Raw genomic sequence first — 18,811 nt, forward strand, 5'->3', positions numbered from 1 at the left:
GAACTTGTAGACGTCTCTAAGGAAGAATGGATGAAAATCTCTCAAACAAGAATTGAAAAACTCTTGGCTGCTAATAAAAATAAAAAAAAAACAAAAAAACTGCTGTAATACTCCTCGCCAAAGGGGGTGTTACTACGCACTAACCATGCATGGTGCCCAAACTTTTGCTCCATCCAATTTTCCTTTATTGTTAATTTAAAAATGTAAAAGATAAATGGAGGGAAAAAAAAATAATATATATACATATATATATTTGAATTTAATTTTTATATATGTCATATTTAATTTTAACATGCATATATAAAAACATTTACAATTATATATTAAAATAAAAATATTTTTTTTCCTAAAATACAAAGGAAATGTGTAATGCTTAAACTCCTTTTACCTTCAATTTGCTTATCTGTTTACAATAACAGTAATTTTGACCAGGGGGCCCAAAAGGTCGCATGTCACTGTATGGCGTGTAGTAGATGTCACAGGAATGTCGATTTTGTTTTTTAATTTGCCTTAGCTGGATAAAACTAAAGGTGTGTACTAAAAATTGTGCCACCAGCGCGTCCTGCATGTCTTTATAAGCAAACAAAAACTATTTTCTCATGAGAAATGAAATAGTAATTCGTGACGAAACGCGCACAAGCCAAGGCTATAAATCTCCTTCAGTCCTGAAGGCTTTGATAGCCTGACTAATAACTGCATACAAACGTATTTTTCTTTGTCGCTCCATTGGGAGACCCAGACAATTGGGTGTATAGCTATTGCCTCTGGAGGCCACACAAAGTATTACACTTAAAAGTGTAAGGCCCCTCCCCTTCTGGCTATACACCCCCAGTGGGATCACTGGCTCACCAGTTTTGTGCTTTGTGCGAAGGAGGCAACACATCCACGCATAGCTCCACTTTTTAGTCAGCAGCAGCTGCTGACTATGTCGGATGGAAGAAAAGAGGACACATATAGTGTCCCCAGCATGCTCCCTTCTCACCCCACTGTATGTCGGAGGTGTTTGTAAGGTTGAGGTACCCATTGCGGGTACGGCGGCAGGAGCCCACATGCTGATTCCTTCCCCATCCCTTTTTACAGGGCTCTGGGTGAAGTGGGATTTACCGGTCTCCAGGCACTGAGACCGTGCTCCATCTACAGCCCCTGGAGAAGATGCTGGATGGAGCGGAGTACATCAGGGACATGGCCCTGCTTCCTCAAGGTACTCTGTGTCCCCGTGCCCCGTGCATTTGGCGCTCACACCGCAGCATGCTGGGTGTTGTAGTGCGCCGGGGGACATCAGCGCTGCGGCGCCTGTGCCATGGCCTCATTCAGCTTTGCTGAAGCAGGCTCACTTATGGGAATTGGTCGCGCCGGCCGCTGGGACTGCGGCGCGGCTGGCACTTGTAGTGCGCCGGGGACTTCAGCGCGGCCTGCGCTTTTACGGCGGCCGCGCTGATAACTAGAGTCCCCCGGCTTTTGCGGCCTGCTTCCGTTCGTTCCCGCCCCCAGACCTGCCAGTCAGGAGAGGGGCGGGACGCTGGCCACTTCCAGGAATCGGTCGCGCCGGCCGCTGGCAGCGGCGCGGCTGGCACTTGTGGTGCGCCGGGGACTTCAGCGCGGCCCGCGCTTTTACGGCGGCCGCGCTGATAACTAGAGTCCCCCGGCTTTTGCGGCCTGCTTCCGTTCGTTCCCGCCCCCAGACCTGCCAGTCAGGAGAGGGGCGGGACGCTGGCCACTTCTATGAATCGGTCGCGCCGGCCGCTGGAACTGCGGCGCGGCTGGCACTTGTGGTGCGCCGGGGACTTCAGCGCGGCCCGCGCTTTTACGGCGGCCGCGCTGTTAACTCGAGTCCCCGGCTTCTGGGCCTAGTCTCCCTTCGTTACCGCCCACAGCCCTGACAGTCAGGGTAGGGGCGTGACGCTGCATAGAGCAGAGCTGAGAGCTGGAGTATGTTTTGCATACTCCACCCCTCTCACTGTGTGCACTGTGAAATCCGGATTCCCGCACTTTCTCAGGCACGCCCACGGCTTCCTTCTCTACAAGGACACCGGCAGCCATTAGTGTCAGTTTCTGTACGATACAGAGACAAGTGTGGAAGACCCTGGCATTCTGATAGTCACACAATCGCTGTAACAGGCGTTAAGCAGCACCTGTGGTGCTAACCCCACTAGTGCAGAAGTGCACTTATAGATATGCTTGTACTATATACATTGCACTGTTTGGTCGCACGTTGTATACACCCTCCTGGATTATGCGGAGGAGTTATCAGCATATTCTCTGTGTAAAACAAAGGTGCAGAACCACATGTTTTTCTATACAGCTGTACAGCATGTACGGCTATACGGCCGGCAGGTTACATAGACTCCCATTGTATGCACTAATGGCCAGGGGATGAGGACGGTGTCTGCAGTATTTACTGACAGTTTTTCTGAGACTATGGCTATGATACTAGAAGCCTAGCAGTCCGGACATGTCTCTCACAATATGGGCACTGTTGAATCATTGATCCATGGCCCCCCTCAGTGTGAATAACTAACAGCTCCGGGGAATGTCACACGCATCCCAGAGTCACGGCTCTGCACGGACGTCAGTCCCAGACAGCCTAAGTGGGCTCGCTATGAGCGGCCTCGGTTTCATCAGGGTCCTAACAGAAGGACTCGCTGTGTAATGAGGCGGAAGTAGCGGCTCAGGATTCTGATCCTGAGACCGCTCTCAATCTGGATACACCTGATTGTGACGCCATAGTAAATAATCTTATAGCGTCCATCTATAGAATGTGGGTTATTTCTCACAGCTCCTCCAGTGGAGGAGTCAGCTTCACGTATTTTTTCTGGACCACTCTGCCTTCAGAGAGGCAGTCCAGGAACACCACGCTTATCCAGATATGCGCTTCTCCAAACGGCTTAGGATACACGTTATCCCTGTCCCCTGACTTGGTCAAGGACTGGACCCAATGTCCCGAGCGGCATCCTCCAATCTCCAGGCTTGTAGCTAGATCCATAGTTGCAGTGGGAGATGGAACTGCAAACTCAAAGATGCCACTGACAGACAGATGGATTCTCTGGTCGAAAGCCATCTATGAGGCTGTCGGCGCACCGTTGGCTCCGGCATTCTCTCCCTTGGGGCACTCCAAGCTATTTCAGCTTGTCTTACACAGATTGACACGGTTACACGTACATCTGTGCCGCAGGTGGCATCCTTAACCTCTCAAATGTCTGCATTTGTTTCTTACGCGATTCAGGTTGTCCTGGACTCTGCGAACCGTGCGGCGGTAGCCTCCGCTACTCCGTGTTTTTAAGCAGAGCCTGGTCTGCTCGTTAAGTGAATGGAAGGCAGATTCTGCTTCCAAAAAAGGTTGCCTAACCAGTTGCCCTTTTTCTGCTGACCGACTGTTTGGTGAGCGTTGGATGTAACCATCAAACAGTCCAGGGGTAAGGATTCATCCTTTCCTCAGCCCGGACACAACAAACCCCAACAGAGCAAGAGGCAGTCGGGGTTTTCGGCCTTTTCGAGGCTCGGGCAGGTCCCATTTTTCCTCGTCCAATGTGGACTCAAAAGGATCAGAGGAGCTAAGATTCTTAGCGGGCTCAGTCTCGCCCAAAAAAAGCGACAGTCTGAAAACCCGCTTCCAAGGCGGCTTCCTCATGACTTGCGGCCTCGGTCGGTAGCAGGCTCTCCCGCCTTGGCGATATTTAGCTGCCATAGGTCAATGACCATTGAGTGTGAGACATTCTGTCTCACGGGTACAGGATAGAGCTCACTTCTCGTCCTCCAACTCGATTCTTCAGAATTTCTCCACCTCCCGGCCGGGCCGCTGCTCTTCTGCAAACAGGGTGCACTCTATAGGCAGAAAGAGTGATGACCCCCGTTCCTCTTCAGGAACAAGGTCACGGTTTTTACCCCAAATTCTTTGCGGTACCTATAACAACGGGCCGTTCCGTCCCGTTCTGGATCTAAAAATGCTCAGCAAGCTCGTGGACACCAGGCGGTTCCGGATGGAATCCCTCTGCCATGTCATCGCCTCAAGGTCCCAAGGATATTTCCTAGCATCATTAGGCATCAAGGATGCTTATCCACACGTGCCGATTGATCCAGAGCACTAGCGTTTCTACGCTTCGTTATAGGAGACGAACACCCTCTGTTCGTAGCTCTACCTTCCGGCTGGCGACAGTCCAACTGGTCTTCGCCAAGGTCAGGGCAGCAGTAGTCACAGTCCTGCACTCTCAGGGTCACTCTGTGGTCCCGTATTTAGACGATCTACTTGGCAAGGCACTCTCTTAGGAAACATGCCAACACTGCCCGAACGTTGCGCTGGAGACTCTCTAGAGTTTTGGGTGGATCATCAACTTTTTAAAGTCAGATCCGACCCCGACCCTATCGATAACATATCTAGGCATAGAGTTTCTTACTCTCTCAGCGATAGTGAAGCTGCCGCTAGACAAACAGCATTCACTACGGGCTGCAAGCTCTTCTTTAAGAACCAGTCGCACACATTGAGACGCCTCATGCACTTCCTACGTAAGATGGTAGCAATGGAGGCAGTTCCTTTCGCGCAGTTTTACTGCGTCCACTACAATGGGACATTCTCCGCCAATGGGACGAGGAGTCGACTTCCCTCAACAGAGTCGTCGTTCTTTCTCAGGCGGCCAAGGAATCTCTTACGACAGACGCGAGTCTATCAGGGTGGGGAGCAGTTTTTCTCCACTACAGCGCTCAGGGTACGTGGACTCAGCAAGAGTCCACTCTTCAGATCAATGTTCTTGAACACAGAGCAGTGTATCTTGCCCTACAATCCTTCCAACAGCGGCTGGAAAGCAAGCATATCCGACTTCAGTCGGACAGCTCCACAGCGGTGGCATACATCAACCACCAAGGAAGAACGCGCAACCGGCAAGCCTTCCAGGAAGTCCGGCAGGTTCTGATGTGGGTGGAAGACACGGCATCCACCATATCCACAATTCACATCCCAAGTGTGGAAACTAGGAAGCTGACTTCCTAAGTCGCTGAGGTGTGGCCGAAAGAGTATGGTCTCCTCACCCGGACGGGTTTCAGGAGATCTGGCGCCGCTGACAGAGGCCGGACGTCGATCTAATGGCGTCACGGCACAACAACAATGTGCCAGCTTCATGGCACGGTTTCACAATCATCGAGCTCTGGCGGCAAACGCCTTAGTTCAGCATTGGTCGCAGTTCCAGCTACCTTAGGTGCCACCTCTGGCATTGTTGCCCAGAGTACTGCGCTAGATCAAGACCGACTGCGACCGCGCCATCCTCGTCGCTACAAATTGGCCGAGGATGTTGTGGTACTCGGTTCTGTGGTGCCTCACGGTAGGCTAACCGGGGGCACTACCAGACCAATCAGACTGGCTGTCTCAAGGGCCATTCTTCCATTTGAATTCTACGGCCCTCAACCGGATGGTGTGGCATTGAGTCCTGGAACCTAGTGTCGTCAGGATTACCTCAGGACGTGGTTGCCACCATGAGACAGGCTAGCATACCAACGTCCGCCAAGATTGACCACAGGACGTGGAAGATGTTCTTATCTCGGTGCTCGGCGCAGGGTGTTTCTCCCTGGCCGGTTGCATCGTCTATGTTTCCTTCCTTCCTGCAATCTAGGTAGGAAAATGGGTTGTCGCTCAGTTCCCTTTAGGGACAAGTCTCAGCGCTATCTGTATTTTTTCAGAAACGACGACTTCCTCAGGTACGCACGTTCCTACGGGGAGTTTGTCTTCTCAGCACTCCGTACAAGCGGCCGTTAGAGCCCTGAGATCTGAACAAGGTTCTAATTGCTCTCCAGATGCCGCCTTTCGAGCCTTTGAAGGATGTCTCCCTTCCCGTTTTTCACGGGAAGTGGCCTTCTAGTAACGGTCTCGTCTCTTAGGAGAGTTTCCGAGCTAGCAACGCTCTCATACAAACTCCCTTCCTGGTCCTTCACCAGGACAGGGTAGTTCTGCGTCCGGTTCCGGAATTTCTCCCTAAGGTGGTATCCCATTTTCATATCAATCAGGATATCACCTCACCTTCTTTGTGTCCTCGTCCAGTCCATCAATTTCAGAAAGATTTGCATCTGTTGGTTCTGGTGAGAGCACTCAGGTTCTACTTCCCGCATGGCGCTCCTGCGCCACCCGGATGCACTCTTTGTCCTTGTCGCTGGTCGGCGTAAACAGTCGCAAGCTTCCAGATCCACCCTTGCTCGGGGGCTCGAGGAACCAATTCTTGAAACCTACAGTTCTACTGGGCTTCTGGTTCTCTCAAGGCCGAAGGCCCATTCTACCAGAGCCGTGGGTGCATCCTGGGCATTACGGCACCAGGCTACGGCTCAGCAGGTGTGTCAGGCACCCACCTGGTCGAGTCTACTTACTTTTACCAAGCATTATCAGATGCATACCTACGCTTCGGCAGACGCCAGCCTAGGTAGATAAGTCATTCAGGCGGCGGTTGGCCACCTGTAGGAGAGGGCCGTTTGACGGCCCTATCATGAGGTATTCTTTTACCCACCCAGGGATTGCTTTTGGACATCCCAATTGTCTGGGTCTCCCAATGGAGCGACAAAGAAGAAGGGAATTTTGTTTACTTACCGTAAATTCCTTTTCTTCTAGCTCCAATTGGGAGACCCAGCACCCGCCCTGTTTTCTCGGGGTTTTTCTGTTTTTTCGGGTACACATGTTGTTCATGTGGTATGGTTCAGTTCTCCGATGTTTCCTCGGATTGAATTGGTCTTTAAACCAGTTATTGGCTTTCCTCCTTCTTGCTTTGGCACTAAAACTGGTGAGCCAGTGATCCCACTGGGGGTGTATAGCCAGAAGGGGAGGGGCCTTACACTTTTAAGTGTAATACTTTGTGTGGCCTCCAGAGGCAATAGCTATACACCCAATTGTCTGGGTCTCCCAATTGGAGCTAGAAGAAAAGGAATTTACGGTAAGTAAACAAAATTCCCTTCTTCTTTGTGTTAAGTCTGGAACAGTAGACGTTTTCTCTTTGACACTTTTTAGCCCTCCCTGTAATGTTATCCCTTACTGTTCTCATATACTCCTAGTACAAGAATTGTGATTTAAATATAATTATATGTATCATTTACATCCATTCTGCATAATACGGCTTCCTTCCTTCAGTAAAGAAGTTCTCATGCATATGGCTGCTGTCTATTCATTAGAAAATTATGCTGAAAAAAGCCTCTGGCAGAGCTGAAACCCGTCATTTATGATGTTCTGATGATTTAATGGAATAAACTTTTGAAAATGATTTCAGTATACGTGAGTGCTGGCAATTCTATAACTGCAGGCAAAATAGCAGTCAGGGGTCCCCTGTCCCGGATATAGATCTAGAGATAAGATATTTTTTCTGGATCATTTAGGGATGCTCAAAACCTCCATGACTGCAATGTTGATCACTCTTAGGAAGACAAACCACAGGTTAAAGGGAACCTGTCAGGTGCAATATGCACCCAGAACCACGAGCAATTCTGGGTGTATACTGCTAATCCCTGCCTAACCGTCCCTGTATCTAGTAACATAGCTAGAGATCTTTAGAAAAAGTATTTCTAAAGATATTTCACCATAAGATAATGAGTGCGGGGACTAGTCCCCTGGGCGTTAGTTCTCCTGGCTAGTCGGCCCTTTAGCATGTCAGTACGCCCCTGTGGGTGTGCTAACATGCTAATGAATGTGCAGCGTCAGAGGATGATCTCACTCACATCTCCGCTGCCATCACGTCTGACTCCTGGACATCAGCTAAGTGCGCATGATCCCAGACTTCCGGTTATGCGTACTACATGAGTTTGAAGCAATGACGTTTACACCCAGCTTAATGACCGAAACTCTGGGGTCATGCGCACTGAGCCGAAATCCAGCATCGGGCAGCAGTGGCAACAGAAACGTGAATGAGATCATCCTCTGACGTTGCACATTCGTTAGCATGTTAGCACGCCCACAGGGGCGTACTGACATGCTAATGGAGTCGACTAGCCAGGAGAACTAACGCCCAGGGGACTAGTCCCCGCGCTCATTAGCATATGATAAAAGATCTTTGGAAATACTTTTCTAAAGATCTCTTTATCTATGTTATTGCATACATGGAAGGTTAGGCAGGAATTACTAATAGGCACCCAGAACTGCTCGTGGTTATGGGTGCATATTGGACCAAACAGGTTTCCTTTAAGCTTCACAGAAGTCTGTGATAAGGACAATGTACTGCAGCATTGTAAAAAAACGCACTATATACAGGAGCAGCGACCCATCAATCACGTAAAAATTTAAATTTACCCACTCTCCCTCAGTTACAAAAAAGATTTAAAATTTAAAATTAATATATTCACTAGTGCTACAATCATAAGTCCACTCTCTGACCATAAAGTTATTTAATCTGTCGTTAAGAAATAATCTGAAACTCCAAAATTACCAATTTTTTTTTGGTTTCTTTAGTGCCACGAAAAATACAATAAACTATATACCCCAACAATGTGCCAGTAAAAAAAAAACAATGCTTAGCAATGGCTGTGGAGTTGGTAAGCCAAACATCAGACTCTGACATTTCCCTGATTCCGACTCCCTCATACAGTTGAATCCAGAAGTTTCCATCCACTTTCCATAAAGATACATCTGCATTTTTATTATCTCTATCTGACATGAACTCAGAATAAATCTTTCCCGTTTTAGGTCAATTAGGAACCAAAATTATTTATATTTGTCAAATGCCGGAATAATGAGAGGGAGCGAGAATATTTGAAGGCATTTTTATTACTTTCGGCAAAGTCAAAAGTTTCCATCCATTTCGTTATGTGGTACCATTGCCCTTACACTGTATGACTTGGGTGAAACATTTTGGATCTCCTTCCTCAAGCTTCTCACAATAGTTGTTAGGAATTTTGGCCCATTCCTCCTGACAGAACTGGTATAGCTGAGCCATGTTTGTAGGTCGCCTTGCTCGCACCGGCCTTTTCAGCTTTGCCCATAAATTTTCAACAGTATTGAGATAATATATAATATTTATTCATTTCTATAGCTCAGCGCTATTAATTCCATACATCAGCAATCAGGGTTTCTTTGTCGCTCCATTGGGAGACCCAGACAATTGGGGTGTATAGCTTCTGCCTCCGGAGGCCACACAAATTATTACACTTTAAAAAGTGTAACCCCTCCCCTCTGCCTATACACCCTCCCGTGCATCACGGGCTCCTCAGTTTTTATGCTTTGTGTTGAAGGAGGCCTCACGGTGGGTCAACCGTGGGCGCTCCCAGACCGACCAGACTTGCTGTCTCAAGGGCCATTTTTCCATCTGAATTCTGCGGCCCTCAACCTGACTGTGTGGCCATTGAGTCCTGGCTCCTAGCGTCCTCAGGGTTATCTCAAGAGGTCATTGCCACTATGAGACAGGCCAGGAAACCAACGTCCGCCAAGATCTATCATAGGGCTTGGAGGATCTTCTTAGCCTGGTGCTCTGATAAGGGGTTTACCCCCTGGCCGTTTGCCTTACCCACTTTTCTTTCTTTCCTTCAATCCGGAATGGACAAGGGGTTGTCTCTCGGCTCTCTCAAGGGACAAGTATCGGCGCTTTCCGTGTTTTTTCAAAAGCGTCTAGCCAGGCTTCCGCAGGTCCCGCACGTTCCTGCAGGGAGTTTGCCACATAGTCCCACCTTACAAGTGGCCGCTGGAACCCTGGGATCTCAACAGGGTTCTACGGGCTCTTCAGAAACCACCTTTTGAGCCGCTGCGGGATGTCTCTCTATCACGTCTTTCGCAGAAGGTGGCATTTCTAGTGGCAGTTACATCACTCCGAAGAGTGTCAGAGCTTGCAGCGCTGTCATGCAAAGCCCCCTTCCTGGTTTTTCACCAGGATAAGGTGGTTCTGCGTCCTGTCCCGGAATTCCTCCCTAAGGTGGTGTCCCCTTTTCATCTCAATCAGGATATCTCCTTACCTTCATTTTGCCCTCATCCAATTCACCAATGTGAAAAGGATTTGCATTTGTTAGATCTAGTGAGAGCACTCCGGATCTACGTGTCTCGCACGGCGCCACTGCGCCGTTCTGATGCGCTCTTTGTCCTTGTCGCTGGCCAGCGTAAGGGGTCGCAGGCTTCCAAGTCAACCTTGGCTCGGTGGATCAAGGAACCGATTTTTGAAGCCTACCGTTCTTCTGGGCTTCCGATTCCTTCAGGGCTGAAAGCCCATTCTACCAGAGCCGTAGGGGCGTCTTGGGCATTGAGGCACCGGGCTACGGCTCAGCAGGTGTGTCAGGCGGCTACCTGGTCTAGTCTGCACACTTTCACGAAACACTATCAGGTGCATACCTATGCTTCGGCGGATGCCAGTCTAGGTAGGCGAGTCCTTCAGGCGGCGGTTGCCCACCTGTAAGAGGGGGCCGTTGTCGGCTCTTTTTATCGGGGTATTCTTTTGCCCACCCAGGGACTGCTTTGGGACGTCCCAATTGTCTGGGTCTCCCAATGGAGCGACAAAGAAGGGAATTTTGTTTACTTACCGTAAATTCCTTTTCTTCTAGCTCCTATTGGGAGACCCAGCACCCGCCCCTGTTCCCTTCGGGCTGTTCTTTTGTGTACACATGTTGTTCATGTTGAATTGTTCTTTTGGTTCATGGTTCAGTTCTCCGAACATCCTTCGGATTGAATTTACCTTAGACCAATTTATAAGTTTCCTCCTTCCTGCTTTTGCACCAAAACTGAGGAGCCCGTGATGCACGGGAGGGTGTATAGGCAGAGGGGAGGGGTTACACTTTTTAAAGTGTAATACTTTGTGTGGCCTCCGGAGGCAGAAGCTATACACCCCAATTGTCTGGGTCTCCCAATAGGAGCTAGAAGAAAAGGAATTTACGGTAAGTAAACAAAATTCCCTTCTTTGTGATGGCCGCTAGATAACATTAACTTTGTTATTCTTAAGCCACTTTGTACCCAGTTTGGCAGTTTCATTTATCAGACCTATTTCCGCCCAAGTTTTAAGTTCCTGGCTGATGTCTTGAGATGTTGCTTCAGTATTGCTACATAATCTTCTTTCCTCATGATGCCATCTATTTTGTGAAGTGCACCACTCCCTCTTGCAGCAGAACCCCACAACATGATGCTGCTACCCTTGTCTTTCACAGTTGGGATGGTGTTCAGCATTCAAAGCTTCTCCCTTTTTCCTCCAAATGTAATGATGGTCATTATGGCCAAACAGTTCCATTTTATTTTTGTCAGACCACAGGACGTGTCTCCAAATACACTAGCATAGATAAGGGATTTTTAGAAAACGTATTTCTAAAGATCTTTTACCGTATGCTAATGAGCAAGGGCACTAGTCCCCTGGACTTTAGTTCCCCTAGTCAGTCGCCCCCATCAGCATGTTAGTACATCCCTGTGGGCGTGCTATCATGCTAATAAATACACCGCATCACAAGATGATCTCACTCACCTCTCCGCCTCCATCGCGGAGCACTGTAGGTTTGGATTTCTTTTACCCTTAAAGGGAACCTGTCACCAAATTTGGCGACTATAAACTGCGGCCACCACCAGTGAGCTCTTATATTCAGCATGTTAGAATACTGTATATAAGCGCCTAGGCTGCTGTGTAGAACAAAAAAAAAATCACTTTATAATACTTACCTAAGGGGGGTGTGGTGCAGACTGGTCAGATGGGTTTCTCCGTTTTCCGGTACTGGCGCCTCCTTTTTCGGCCATCTTTGTCCTCCTTCTGAAGCCTGGGTTCATGACTCCTCCTATGTCATCCACACAGATCGGCATTTAGGTCCTGCGCTGGCGCACTTTGATCTACCCTGCTCAGGGCAGATCAAAGTATTGCAATGCGCATGCGCAGGACCTCAATACCGGTCTGTGTGGATGACTTGGGAGGAGTCATGCACCCCGGCTTCAGAAGGAGGACAAAGATGGCCGAAAAAGGAGGCGCCAGTACTCCGCGAGGAGGAGGAGAAACCAGTACTCCAGGAGGCGCGGAAAAACCCATCTGACCAGTCTGCACCGCACCCCCCTTAGGTGAGTATTATAAAGTGAATTTTACATTCTAAACAGCGGCCTCGCCAAATCTGATGACCGGTTCCCTTGACCTTCCCTTATAAACAGCATTTTGTTATTTGTATTATCCTTGTTTAATATTTACAGTTGTTTGTTGATCTGAAACATTTAAGTGACAAACATGCAAAAGAATAAGAAATCATCACCACCACTTCTGTCGGTCTTTGGCGATTTGTGACCTGCCGTCATCTGCAGTGTTTCATGGAGCGTGCTGGATGTCACAACTCAATAGAAGTCTACTGTGGCCTCTTTCTGGCTCTCTTAGAGTATGTTCACACATGGCATCTTTTTTTTTTTTTTTTTTTTAACCACAAAGATGCAGCGTTTTTGTCCCAAAAAAAGCACGAAATACGCAATACGATTTACCATGTTTTGCCCAAAGCGTTTAAGTCAAATCTATTGACTGGGAAGGGCTCAAAAATGCTGGAAAAATGCAAAAAGAATTGACATGCTGCATCTTCAAAAACGCAGCCAAGATACAGACAGCAAAAATGAAATCTCATAGACTTTGCTGGGAGAAGGAAATACATGCATTTTGGTGCATCTCTGTGGCCTCAAAAACGCAGCAAATAGACTTGCATTGAGCCTTCGTGACAGCTTTTTTTTTACCTTGCGGTCAGTTAGAGCAGAGGTTCCCAACTCCAGTCCTCAAGGCACACCAACAGTGCATGTTTTCAGGATTTCTTTAGCATTGCATGGGTGTTGGATTCAGCACCTTTGCAGGTGATTAAATTATCACCTGTGCAATACTAAGGAAACCCTGAAAACATGCACTGTTGGTGGCCCTTGAGGACTGGAGTTGGGAACCTCTGAGTTAGAGGTTACTGTCACAAGATGGCACGGCAAGAACGGAACGGCGTTGAAAAAGCATAAAACCGCTTGAGGGTGAGTATAAGACAGTTGGCTTACATTTAAAACACCACTCCAGCGCTGAATAATATAGGTGTAAAATGCAAAAAAAAAATAAAAAAAAAGCAAAAACAAAAAACACCCCCTTTTAAGATGTAATTGGTGAACAAATGAAATCTCCTTTCTTCTGAGATGTCTGTTCCTCTTCATATCCATTAAGCAGATCTGGTTGGGATGAGGAGTGTAACTTGAGACTCCTTTTGGCGTTTGCACTTCTTATGTGAGGCAATTTTTTATTTTACAGCTCATAAAATGCTTAAGTGTAATTTGTAAGGTTATATTAAAAGCAGATGGTTGTAGGCGTTGTCAGGATGACCTCTCCAGTTCTATTTAGTCTGCCCTGATCTGTTATCTCTTCTCGTTTCTTCTGGAGATATTCAACTCTGTAACGCTCTGTTTTCGGATTGACTGCTTGAGACCTGCCGTTCTTGGCTGTAGAATAATCATTTTGTGCTGCTTTTATATTTTTTCTCCCCCCTTTCCTCCCTATTGTGTCGTGATAATCAAAAAGATTAGCCTCCGACCACCAGCAGTCCTGGGGCAAATGAAACTGGATTAAAGGGTCGGAAACTCCTACTACTGGCAACCTGTGATCAGTCACGAGACCACCTGGACTAATACAGGCAGCAAAATTGCATTTGTTCCATACACTGTGCTCATGAACTGGTTTTTTTTTTTTTTTTTTTTTTTTTGTTTTGTTTTGTTTTTTGTTTTCCTCCTTCCAAGAGCCATATATTTTATTTCACTTATTTTTACTTTGCTGTAGCCAGATGAGAACTTGTTGTTTTGCAATAGAAGTTGTAATTTTGATGACGCCATTCATTTTACCATTATTATTATTTATTTTAAAAGCTCACTAATTCTACAGTACTGCAGATCTGAAAATAAACAAATTGACAGACTGAAATAGAGGAGAGAGGACCCTGCTCTCAATAGTTTACGGTCTACAGGGTAATGGGGAAGGAGTCAGTAAGGCCCCTTTTACACATCAGTTTTTTGCCATCAGTCACAATCCGTTGAATTTTGAAAAAAAAAAACGGATCTGGTGACTAATGCCGCTGGATCCCTCTTTTTTTCTCATCAACTTGTATTGGCGACGGATGGTCTCATGTTTCATCCGTCGTTCGTCGAATTGTGTCGGACGGAGACAACGGACAAAGTAACGTTTTTTGTCTACATCGAAAAATCGGACAGCGACTGATCCGTCGCCATCCGTCATTTGGTAGAATAGAAGCCTATGGGCGCAGGATCCGTCGTCATCCGTCAAATGACGGAATCCAGCGACGGATTCAGTTTTTCTTAACTGAGCATGCTCCAATTTATTTTATTTAGTATCAAATAGCCAGCCAGTCGGATTCGTTGCATCAGTTTTTCCACAATCTGCGATGGATCCGTCAAGCAAATGGATTGTGACTTACGGCAAAAAACTGATGTGTGAAAGGGGTCTGAGTCGGGGGGGGGGGGGTGGATTTGAGCAGCTCCACCTCATAGATTGGATATAGATAGCAAAAGGTTTTTTTTTTCTATTATTTTCAGATGGGGAAAAGGGGGTGCTTCAATTTATTTATTTTTTTTCTTTTTAAACATGGTTTATATTATACCTCAATCACTCATTTATTCCCTTGGGGACTTGAACTTACTTTTGGTAAAAAAAAAAAGCCCACAATTTATTTTGAACTTCCTCACTTTGTATATGATGTTTTGATCGCGTTTTCGTTACGTTTTCAACAGTGCGTTTTCACATTGACAAGTCAATGGGTTGAAAATGTTAACAAAACGTAATGAAGAATGAACATGCCGCTTTTTTTTTGTCAATGATTTTGACAAATATTTGTCAAACAAAACATTGACAAACTTCAACGTACGCATGGAAATGCTGAATTCTCATAGACTTTACTGGGGAAGCAAAAGCATGCAGTTTGTCATTGACACAGTGCAGTTTAAAACGCAACCAAAACGCAAGAAAAAACGCAATGTGCGCACATTGCGTAGCTTTCTGGGAATTAAAAAAAAAAAACCCACACACTGTAAAATTCTGACTTTTGCCAGTGTTCTTATTAATTATTTGGGTCTAAGAGGAAAAGTTTTATCTGGATTTTCTAGATAAAGCCGCAGGTTTTAGCAAGTACAGACACTCCCCATGTTATCCTATGGGACATGGGGAGTGTCTGTGTCCATGCTACGGTATGTGCGGCTGCGGAACATGCTGCGGATTTCCCACAGCCGCTCGTAACATCATGTCCATTATTTCTGCGGAAATCCCGGCCCTCCACTATGGAGATAGAGGCTGGGTCTTCCGCAGGTAAGTCGCATTAATGTCCGCAGGTTTTCCGCAGATATTTCGCTGGAATCCCGCAGCAATAGATAACTGTGGATTCTGGGGAGCTGCTGCTGGAACCTGCGGACAGACCTGCAGATATATCCGCAGGTACATAGTCCTGTGAGCACATAGCCTTATAGCTGCAATGTTCCTCTGAGAAATATTCAAATAGTCTCTTCAGGGAGGAAGGAAGGTGACAAACTCTAGTGCCACCTATTGGAAGTAGCAATCCTAAAAGTCAAGTGACCTTTTAAGAGCCCTTGTCATATTACTTAGGCTTTCTGCCAGATCGGAACCTTAATTTGCAGACACTGTGTTTTGGGGTGATTGCCCCTCGTCAGTGCAAAGTATGAGATCTGATCTGGTTGTATGAAAAGACAATTTGCATATTTCCCACAGGAGCATTGCAGCTAGAAGACTCCTCACTGGCATCCAGATTGGTTTGTCAGTCTCTGCAAGAAGAAAAATGTAACAGTTACACCCCACTATAGCTTCTTATACAGCCAGATCAGATCTTATACTTTGCACTGATGAGGGGCCCTAGCAAATTGAGGTTCTTATCTGGCATAAATCATAAGTCATATGACAAGGGTCGTTTAAGGGTCACTTTTGACTTTTAGGATTGCTACTTCCAATGAGTGGCGCTAGAGTTTGTCTCCTTCCTCCCTGAAGAGACAATTTGCATATTAATTATTGAGCACTTTTTTGAGTTATTTTCGCAGATGCCACAGAAACCTCGAAAAAGGGATTGAATGAAGTTGGCACGGCACATGATCTATTGTATCGTAATAGCGAAGACGTGGTCAGATGAATAAACCACGAAGATTATGATGACTACCTTTTGGACTAATTGAGAATAAAAAAAATACTGTATAATCTCTGTAAACCCTCTTTAAGAACAAGGACGACATAACATAACTTTGCATCGGGTGGTCTACAGCCGGTTTCTAAAATGGAACTGAACGCTGCATAACAACAAAATTGTTGGGAAGTTTTGTCCCTGATCGTCGTTTGGTTCACTCTTCTTGTGTGTGTATAATTTTTTTTTTTATTATCTTTAAACATTTTCTTTATTTTATTTTGTTTTTATCAGATGTGGGAAACCAAAGTTATACAGTCCAAAGCCACTGAGGGTTTCTTCAGAGATCACAGTAATGTACCCCAGTTTGTTCTTCAGTTACCACAGCATTTACATCAGTCGCTGCACGCATCAGCAGGTTGGTGTATCTATATCATCTAAAAATGAAGGGGAAAAGGATAATTGTGTTTCCTTCTTGGTTGTGAATGGCAACTCTTATGCAGTACGGAAAGCAAGGATGTCTCATTATTTGCTGTCCAAAAGATAGATATGGATATGACTTTGGGTCCATAATGCTGGATGTTCATCTATTAGTATAAATGAGCTGGAGAAGACCTGCAGTTATAAATAGGTGCAATATCTGGGATCCCGCTCCCCTGAAGCAGAAGTGAGTGTAGCTGGAATAATCGTTCATCTCTTTCTGGCACTGCAGAGCGATTGAACACAAAATATGCACATTTACCATCACATGTGTGACGTCTTCACTGATGTTCACTTTTTTTAGATCACATTTAGGACAAGATTATTACATAAGTAACAAGATCCCTTTTTTCTTCAGGAATGTTCTCCCTTGTGCTGCAATCTGATCATAGCTATAATCTGAAAAGACATAAGGATGAACCAGCAGCTAATCTAAAAAGGGAAGAAAAAAGGACTTTTCAATAAATGCTTCATGAGCTAGACACAGCATGCAGTAGTTATTGCCTAGCAGAATAAAGTTTTTTTTTGTTTTTTTTTGTTTTTTTATTGATAAATTTTGCTTCAAGTCCAAGTGAGTGTTATCAGACAGCAGTTTTCACTGGGGGCGTGCACTTCTACTCCCTGTATGATTCTGACCAATCATAAGCAAGCAGCACCACACAGGAGAAAGAACACACCCTCACCATAGCTTAGAGCAGGTTTTTCCTAGTCTACAACATATTCAGCATATGTTCTCTGCCATTGTTGAGATACTGCTTATTTTTCTAAAGGCCCCAAATACATGAGATCAAAGTCGGAGGGACATGGCCATCTAATGTGTATTGGGGCCTCCAACCTGCCCTTATTGGAAACCAATCCTTTCACAGCTCAGCACTTCTTTGTATGAGGAAACTGGAAGGAGAGCAGTCAGACAAATCTTTGTTTGCTACACCGCTATCTCATGTGTATACCCAGCTTAAAGGGAATCTGTCAGGTCCTTTATGCATTCTAACCTACAAGAAGGAGCATTTGTGGCCTGATAACCCCTTCCTACCCATCCCTGTGGTGTAATATTGTGTAATATGAAAGTAATAAAAAACGTTTATGTAAATAGCATAGGGTCTAGTCCCATGGGCGTCGCATCGCCCTGTGGGAGTTTGCATGCTTTCCATGTTATCACACCCCTGTGGGCGTGATACCATGGATTTACATGAGCGACGTCCCATCTGGTCCTTCAGAATCCCGCGTGCCCGCGCGTTTACCATTCCCGCAGCTTTCTTATCCGGATGTTTGCTTGTCTGCTTCAGACGCGCACTGCGCATGATCAAAGTCTTCTGAGCATGCGCAGTGCTCGTTTGAAGCCGACAAGCAAAACCCGGATAATAAGGCTGCGGGAACGGTAAACGCGCGGGCACGTGGGATTCTGAAGGAGCAGATGGGACGTCGCTCATGTAAATCCATGGTATCACGCCCACAGGGGTGTGATAACATGGAAAGCATGCAAACTCCCACAGGGCGATGCAACGCCCATGGAACTAGACCTTATGCTATTTACATAGGAAATATGAAAGTAATAAGTTTATTACTTTTATATTATTATATTAGGGTCCAGCACAATCCAGGAAAATTCTTGTCATATGAATATCGATATCTTCTTAAGTAAAAGGGATTCTTTATTGATGCATATTTAAAAACAGGTGAAAATTAAAACATCTTAAGCGTTTCAAGTGAAAAAACGCTCTTAATCATAGATGTCCATGTTTAAGAGCGGTTTTTCACTTGAAACGCATAAATGTTTATATTTTCACCTGTTTGTTTTTTAAATATGCATCAATAAAGAATCCCTTTTACTTAAGAAGATATCGGTATTCATATGACAAGAATTTTCTTGGATTGTGCTGGACCCTTCATCTATTTTTCACATAGAATGCATTTGGGACCTGGCAGGTTACCTTTAAAGGGGATGTCCAGTCAAAACAAGTTAGCGTACATCCACAGGGTAGGTAATAACCTGTTGATCAGTGGGGGTCCACCTACTAGGACCAGCACAGATCATCAGAACGGGGAATTTTTCTCTTCTTTCACCCTAGAACGCATACCTGGGGCCTCGCAGGCCTGCTAGGTTACTTGTTTTCTATGGTTGATTTCTTTGGTTGTGCGTTCTAGGGTTAAAATGCTTCAGTTGTTTGCATTCTCGACCACCGCCTCATTCATACCCTATGCTGTTGCCGAGCTCTGTACTTGGCTTTTTCTGGCAGCCCCATAGAGAAAGAATGGAGCGGTGGTCGGGCTTTCGATTTGCTGCTCCACTTTCTATCTAGGATAAAAG

The 18,811-nt window shown here is 46.0% G+C and overlaps 1 protein-coding gene across 1 annotated transcript in view; it reads left to right on the top strand.

The window, feature by feature from the left end:
- The window catches only part of GTF2A1L (general transcription factor IIA subunit 1 like), a 136,880-nt gene that overhangs the window by 32,725 nt on the left and 85,344 nt on the right, over nt 1-18,811 (top strand). The window contains exon 3 of the mRNA XM_075339217.1: nt 16,318-16,441. Coding sequence (XP_075195332.1) covers nt 16,318-16,441 — 124 coding nt within the window. The remainder of the gene's footprint in view (nt 1-16,317; nt 16,442-18,811) is intronic.

The sequence above is a fragment of the Anomaloglossus baeobatrachus genome, chromosome 3, assembly GCF_048569485.1.
Source record: "Anomaloglossus baeobatrachus isolate aAnoBae1 chromosome 3, aAnoBae1.hap1, whole genome shotgun sequence".
Lineage (NCBI taxonomy): Eukaryota > Metazoa > Chordata > Amphibia > Anura > Aromobatidae > Anomaloglossus > Anomaloglossus baeobatrachus.